This window comes from Triticum dicoccoides, chromosome 3B (assembly GCF_002162155.2).
Source record: "Triticum dicoccoides isolate Atlit2015 ecotype Zavitan chromosome 3B, WEW_v2.0, whole genome shotgun sequence".
Lineage (NCBI taxonomy): Eukaryota > Viridiplantae > Streptophyta > Magnoliopsida > Poales > Poaceae > Triticum > Triticum dicoccoides.
Window position 1 is genome coordinate 184,269,556 of NC_041385.1, and position 7,636 is coordinate 184,277,191.

At 44.1% G+C, this 7,636-nt stretch overlaps 1 protein-coding gene across 2 annotated transcripts; it reads right to left on the reverse strand.

Annotated features, from left to right (window-relative positions):
* Positions 1-371: 371 nt before the first annotated feature.
* On the reverse strand, positions 372-3,432 carry LOC119281097. 2 transcript variants are annotated; one of them, XM_037561728.1, is made up of 8 exons: positions 3,038-3,432; positions 2,370-2,502; positions 2,076-2,282; positions 1,877-2,005; positions 1,435-1,599; positions 1,192-1,359; positions 974-1,097; positions 372-805 (listed from the first exon to the last, which is right to left on the reverse strand). In XM_037561728.1, the coding sequence occupies exons 1-8, from the start codon at positions 3,340-3,342 to the stop codon at positions 738-740; spliced, it is 1,299 nt and encodes a 432-aa protein (XP_037417625.1). In that variant the 5' UTR covers positions 3,343-3,432; the 3' UTR covers positions 372-737. The 2 variants fall into 2 exon arrangements, with proteins under 2 accessions (XP_037417625.1, XP_037417624.1); XM_037561727.1 differs by lacking the exon at positions 372-805 and having other exon boundaries at positions 812-1,097.
* Between the last annotated feature and the right edge of the window lie 4,204 nt (positions 3,433-7,636).

The window sequence follows — 7,636 nt, forward strand, 5'->3', positions numbered from 1 at the left end:
CAATTTTACACAGGCAACATAGGGATACTTTGGTTACCACAAAGAAATGTACCATGGGTTACAAATTGTCGCCAAACACACAACTACAGTTTTTTTAAAAGCAACCGTTGTTCAAACACATAACTACAGTTATACAAATTAGAGTTTCCATTTGCAACAATCGTGCTAAAATTTGGACAGATTCAAATTAATTTATGTGAAGAAACAAAATGCTATCAGACAGACCTTATTCTTCTTATATGTTACACTACATATATCAGAAAAACAATTTATAGTTGACATGACCTGCCTTGCATGTGCTTCTGTAAACAAAATGTGCATCTAAAATTTATCAGATAGGGCAAAAGGTCTGGAATATTGAAGGACATACAAGAACAAGAAATGTGTCCAATTCGATTTACTAGGACTATTCAGTACAATTATGTGTCCACATCGATTTACAAGAACAATCCAGCACGAGTATGTGCTACAAAGAACAACTAAGACTGTACATTGCAACTACCCAATACAAGTAGCGTGCCACCCAAAAATTACCTCAACTTCCTAAAATCGTTAAGGGCGCAGCAGCAAATTCCTAAAAATACAGGATGTATTTCTGTATAGCTTTCCCGTTTGTGAGATCTTAGTATCAATGAGTACAAGTGATGAGCGAATCTAAAGGTTTGCAAGGTCAGTATTTGCAGTAAAAACAACACGACGACCCAGCATGGGGCATAGACCGGCCGCATCCAGGGCACCTAGAGGTTCCACGATCTGCAAGTGGAACGAGTCTTTGACCTGGCACGGCATGCTCTACTGGTACCTCCTGCAAGTTCAACCAAAGTCATTAAATCTGGATAAAGTAATATCTATGGCAGAATGTTAGTTATATTAGCCCGCACCTGGACAGCACCAAAAATGATTGATACTGCATCCCAGGTATCTGCGGGGACAACTGCACAATATGTATACTTTTCGTTGTACCAGACTATACCTATTATTTGGTGAGTATTATGATGCTGACAAATCTTTCCACAAAATGAGGCCATGCAGTCAATACAAAAGCTATCCTGTTCAAATTCAGTCTCTCCTGAACCATCATCGATTTGCAAATTTGCCTGCCCAAAGAGGCGAAAAAAACCATTTAATAGGAAATTCAAGACTATGCAACCAATTAATAGGTATTACTGTGCAAATAAATAAAAAATTTACCAGTTCAATATTATAGAAACATGCATGGAAAGCAGTTTCACTCTCTGTTAATAAACCCATACATCGCATGCAACTTGTGCAGCAGTGGCCTGACGAGCTCTTGTCATGGCTGGCAATAAATGTTGAGAATGGAGTACCAGAGATGAACTTTGAAGCAGGGTCATTTTTCTGTATAAACAATCAAGTTAAATTAAATGCTATAAGTATATTGAGAAAATAACTATGTTTAAGGTTTGCACGCACCACAGCCTCTCTTATGCCTTTCCCCTTGTGATGGCCAGGGCAACAATGGCTACAGAAGGCCTGGTGGGGAAACGTCTTGCACACTTTATCCAATTGACAAGACTCCGAAAAATCAGTTTGTAGGAGTATCTCTGTCCACAGAAGGTCTATTTCACCAGAAGCGGCCTTTAATGCAAAAACAAACAATATTAGAAAGTTCAAAGAAAAATGAACAATCTCACAATAACTTCATACTGTGGATCACATGTTCTACATTTGTGTTCTTTTTCTAATGCTTCATGACGGAAAATAGCTCATGCAATATGTAAAATACGTAGATATAGCGATTTTTTTTCATCTGAACTATATCCAGCTTGCAGATAAACTAGGTGGACAGAAATGGCATTTATTTAGTTCTAAGCATAAAACATATTGAAGCTATTGTCATTCATCTGACCAATACCTTGCATTGGAAGGTACAGAACAAATCTGTCAGGGAACTCAGGCAATTAATGCATGCTTTGCATTTTCTCCCTGTTGCACAGTGCAAGGGAATGTATCTCTCAGCAAGATTATCAAATGGTTCCAGAGCCTACAAAATGGAGCAGGAACTAGTTATACAAGATGGACTATAGATAAGAAAGCAGTTTTTCAACTTATACCTGTATATTGTCAAATATAGGAGCCCATGATTCTTCACCAGTGACAAGGGCACACCACTGGCCCGTTCTCCTTTTGATAGTTACTGTTTCATGTCCTGTGGTACTTTCGTGACCTGAAATCACAAACGCACTACAGACAGGACAGTAGAAAACTTGATCTTCAACAACTTCACCAGTATCATCGTATATATCTTTGCATTCTTCCATCTGCGCATAATACGCACATAAGTACACAGTAATTTCAAAGATAATGATAGACAATAGATGAATCTTTCAAGATGAGCATCTACTCACATCAAAAAGGACAGCATTAATGTTTTTTAAGACGAAGTTTTCCTTCAACTGGATTACACATCTTCTGCAGATCTCATTCCCCAGTTTGGAGGGCTGTCGATGGCACACACAACATTTGCTTTCAAATGAATACCTGCATTAAAAAAATAGTGCTAATAGAATCAAACTTAACCATCCATAACAAACACACGGAGGCACATCTAATGGGCTAGAAATTTAACCAAACTTAATATGAAGCATGCAATTCAAAAAGATTTAGTCCTAAATTTATAGCTCAATCAAGTATCTCAAATTGGCAGCAGATGGATTTTCGTTGCCCACCCTCTTGCGCCTACCTAGGTAATTGGCTCATTGGCATCCTCAAACAATCGAGTATTTTCCAAAAGGAAAACGTATTGCTTTCAGGATTTGATTTTCCAGATAGGGCTAAACAGAGATTGTGTCGTACAACATGGTATTTCAACAGAAATCCTCAGAATAACTACTACTAAAATCGATTTCTTGGAAAGAAAAAGCAGAGCATTTTCCATCGAGAAATTCATGCTTTCAAGATTTGTTTTTTTCAGGTAGGGCTACAAAAAGGCACTCTCGGGGTAAACTACTTCTCACCAACAAAACCCGTTTGGTACTTCAAGAATTAAAAGAGGCAGAGGAATCGATAGGATTACTGTTTAGATCCGCGTGGGGTGCAAGCCTCCATCCTTCCGCATTCGGCCACCGGCAGCTCATCTACCTCCATCGGAGTAGCCTCCCCCATGAGCCCCTTCTCAACCACTGCCGCCTCACCGAGATCCTGGCTACCGCTAACCAAGACCTCGTCCGCCTTGCCGCCTGAAACCTCGTAGGCGAAGCCGCCCAAAAGCTCTCCGGGATGGCCCGCTGAAAAATTGTGGCGCTCCAGAAGCCCTGGGGCGTCCTTGTCGCAGCCACCCGTCGGCGCCCGCTCGCCCTTGGACTCCTCAACCAAAACCATCGAGCTTCTTGGGTTGATTAGGGTTTACCGGATCTTTGGAGATCGAGGAAGAGGGAAAGTACTAGGAGGGGCTTGCGCTAACGGTATGATCTTTCGAGATCGATGAATTAGGAACGATTCGGTTATGGGCCTGTGCCAGGGGGTTAACTTGCTCTGGTGTCGTCAGCTGCTATATGGGCCTTGGGCCGCGCGCGAGTATCCTCCTCGTCAGAGCTCTCGGCGGGGAGCTCCTAGTCAGGAGAGCTCCTAACCGGCGCCTTCAGCGCCGGTTTCGAGTTGTGGCGCTCGAAGTGTCACTATACTGGGCCGGCCCAGGTGGAGTTCGATCGACCACAGCAAAACATGTCGCGAAAAAAAATAAGTGAAGAAAAAGCGAGAAAGCCGGATTTCGAACTCAGGATCGCATGCCTGTTGTGCACGAACACAAGTACCACTACACCATAAACGCTGTGTTGTTCTACAAGTAGGAAAAAGTGCTACTTAACCTTTCTTTTAGTGAAACATTTAACGTGAAAAATCTGAAAAGTAGTTGAAAATTTCATTGATTTTGAAATTCAAGTCATCGATTTTGAAAACTAGTCCATCAATTTTTCTAAAAGTTCATAAAAAACTGAAAAAAGTTCATTGGTTTTGAAAAAAAGTTCTCGATTTTGAAAAAATTTCATCATATTTGAAAACAGTTTATTGATTTAAAAAAATGTTCATTGAATTCAAAAAAAGTTCGTGAATTTTTAAAAAAGTTCACAAAAAAAATGAAAAAATTTCATCTATTTTGGAAAAAGTTCATCAAATTTGAAAAAAGTTCATCGATTTTAAAAAAAATGTTCATTGAATTTAAGAAAAGTTGATCGATTTTGATAAAAGTTCATCGAGTTTGATAAAAAGTTCACACATTTATGGAAAGAAAAAGAAAGGGAAATGAGAAAAGAAAACGGAAAAAGGAAAAAGAAAAAAAAACGCTCAGATATTGGCCAGCGAACGGCCTAGAGAAAGAATAAAAACAAAGGAAGGAAGTCTGTAAGGGTAAATGTGTTGTTATCCTAGTGGTGAGTGCGCTGATCTGTGAATTGATCGATCCCATGTTCGATCCCTCGCTTGTGCGCATCATTTTTTGCTGTAGTTTCAACAGGAAAAAAAAAGTAACGTGGGCCGGCCCAGGGCGGTGCATGGGGTGTGCGTCCTGTACCGTTAAGCCTATTTCGGGCGCTTAAGGCGCCGAATAGGAACCAGCCCTAGTCAGCGCCTTCAGCGCCAACTAGGGGTTCCGGCGCCCACGCTGCCGCGCTATTGGGCCGGCCCAAAACAGGGCGCTCGCAACAGGAAAAAAGGAAAGAAAAAAATTGGCACGCGCGAACAGACTCGAACCAGCGAACTCCCGTCTCATGTTACAACGAGCCAACCACTACGCCATTAAGCCACATCTGCTTGGTCACATCATTTTCCTTCTTTTCTAGTTTGCTCTTTTCTTTTTGTTTATTCCTTATATGATTTTTTTTCAAATTCATGAAATCTTTTCAAATCGATGAACCTTTTCATTTTCCGATGAACTTTTTACAAATTCAATGAAATTTGAAAAAGTTCACATATTTGAAAAAAGTTCACACACTTGAAAAATGGTTCATCGGATTTGAAAAAAGTTCACACACTTGAAAAATGGTTCATCGGATTTGAAAAAAGTTCATTGGATTTAAAGAAAGTTCATCATATTTGAAAAAAAAATCATCAAATTTTAAAAAAAGTTCAACGATTCAGGAAAAAGTTCATTGGTTTTCAAAAAAAATTCACGGATATAAAAAAAGTTCACGAATTAAAAAAACCGCGCAATAAAGAAGACAAAAAGATGAGAAGAAAAGAAAAGGAATTTTTTTCTCGAATACGCACGAGAGTGTGTATCATATATTAAAGAGGAAAGGGAAAAGACTCCCTCCACGTTCGGATAGTTACATTAGTACTTACAAGTGGATTACATCCACTCCGCAACAACTTAAGCGTACTACTCGGCCGTAACCCACACCTCGAGGCCGCCCAAAAACGCCTCAACTTCTCCCTTCAGTATACCAGAAAGCATCCATGCTTTGGCTTCTCTCTGTATGTTTCGTAGGACCTGGCTAGTGGCAGGCGCAGCTCCGTCAAAAACCACGGCGTTTCGGTGCGTCCACTGTTCCCAAAGGACTAGAATGCAGATTGGTCTTGCGAGTTTCTTGTGCTGCCCACAGTCCTCTTGTCGAAGGCACCAGTCAGGCAGTGTCTCAGTCGTCGTTGGTGTCCTAGCTGGCTGGCCCAGGGCAAGGCAAACCTTTGTCCAAACCTCACGAGCAAAAACACATCCGATCATGATGTGTGTCATTGTTTCGTCGTGCTGGCTACAGAGAGGGCATGAGGCTTGGTGTGGGAGTCCCCGCCGTGCTAATCTATCTGATGTCCAACACCTGTCCTTTATGGCCAACCAAACGAAGAAGCGCTTACGCAGCGGTGCCTTGGACTTCCAGGTGAAAACAGCCGTGGGAGTAACTTGGAGGCCGATGAACTTGGCCGCGTACACCGAACGCGCCGAAAACTTGCCGTCTTTCTCCCAAGCCCAGTAGACGGTGTCACTTGTTGTTGGTTGGATGTTGAGCCAATCCACACGCTGCCATAGGTCGAGGAATTGTCGGAGCATGGTTGTAGACAGGTTTGGCCCCACTTCCGCTGCCCAAGTGTGATCAACCAGAGCATCAGCCACCGTGCGAGTCGCCCTGGTTTGTCATGGTATTTCCTTGTAAAGGAGTGGTGCCAGCTCCTTGACTCGGTAGCCCTCAAGCCATCTATCTTCCCAGAAGAGCGTTGTCTTGCCATCGCCCACGGATGTTATAGCAGCCGCGCGAAAGAGCACCATCGATTCGGCCGGAACCGAAATCTTGAGCTGAGCCCAAGGCCGGGACTGGTCAGTGCGCTTCAACCACGGCCATCTTGCCAACAGTGCAGTGTTCAACCATCTGAGGTTCGGTATGCCAAGCTCACCCGCCCATCTGGGGCGGCAAATTGAGTCCCATGCCACTGTGCAATTTCCTCCCCGAGCTTCCATCTTCCCACACCAAAGGAAACCACAACAAATCTTTGTCAAAGCAGTGATAGTCTTGGGGGGGATCTGAAGTGCCATCATCGCATGAACTGGAATTGCGCACAACACTGAGAGTATAAGGATGAGGCGGCCACTTTTGGGTAGGGCAGCCGCTTTCCAATTTGGGAGGCGGCCCGCAAATTGCTCCACCAAGTATTGAAATTGTGCAGCAGTGGCCTTTCTGATTGTAAGAGGTAGTCCAAGATACTTGCATGGAAAGGCCGCCCTTGTGCATTCAAGTTCCTGGCAAATCAAGTCCAATTCCACGGGGGAGCACCGGATGGGAAGTGTCGCGCTCTTGGCAAGGTTGATTTTGAGGCCCGAGGCCGCTCCGAATAGTGCAAGGATTTCCCGGCATGCTCTAGCCTCCAGATTATTGGGCTTGAAGAACAGCATTACGTCATCCGCAAACGTGGAGACATGTTGGTGCGCACCTGCTCTAGCCAGGGGGGCGAAGAGGCCCCGGTCAGTCGCCTTCTTGAACATCGCCTGGAGTGGCTCCATGCACAGGATAAATAGCATGGGTGAGATCGGATCACCCTGCCGAAGACCGCACGCGTTGTAGATTGTGTCCCCAGGTATGCCATTTACCACGATCTTTGTAGTAGAGGTGGCGAGTAACCCGCATATCCATGTGATCCACTTCCTCCCAAAGCCCATCCTTGTCATGACCTCCAAGAGGAACGGCCATTTAACCATGTCGAAAGCCTTGGATATATCAAGTTTTAGTAACACTGTGGGAGCCTTGAGAGCATGAAGTCTTCGCGCTGTGCTCTGGACAAGCATGAAATTATCATGCAGCGAGCGGCCCTTGACGAAAGCACTTTGGTGGTTTCCCACCAGGAACAACAGTTCCTCCACTAGTCTTGTAGCTAGCACCTTATCGAAGATCTTAGCCACGCTATGGATCAAACTCACAGGCCGGTAGTCCTTCGGGTCGAGCGCGCCTGCTTTCTTTGGCAGTAGGGTCACCACGGCTCTGTTGATGGCAGAGAGTCCGCGCGCGTCTCCGATAAACAGCTGATCCATCGCCCTCATGAAGTCATCCCTGATGATCGGCCAACATGTTGCGTAAAAACGTCCCGTGAAGCCATCGGGGCCCCGTGCCTTGTCCAGTGGCATTGCCTTGATAATCTTCTCCACTTCCTCCGGCGAGAAAGACGCTTCCAGATGCGCCATGTCCCTCTTCGGCAG

What these genes read in the sequence shown, in the direction of transcription:
- LOC119281097 (XM_037561727.1), bottom strand. Translation starts at nt 3,342, where the DNA reads ATGGTTTTGGTTGAGGAGTCCAAGGGCGAGCGGGCGCCGACGGGTGGC. An exon ending in TTAATGCTGTCCTTTTTGAT is followed by an intron (nt 2,283 to 2,369) that starts GTGAGTAGATGC and finishes TATTATGCGCAG; the next exon opens with ATGGAAGAATGCAAAGATAT. An exon ending in CTATATTTGACAATATACAG is followed by an intron (nt 2,006 to 2,075) that starts GTATAAGTTGAA and finishes TCCATTTTGTAG; the next exon opens with GCTCTGGAACCATTTGATAA.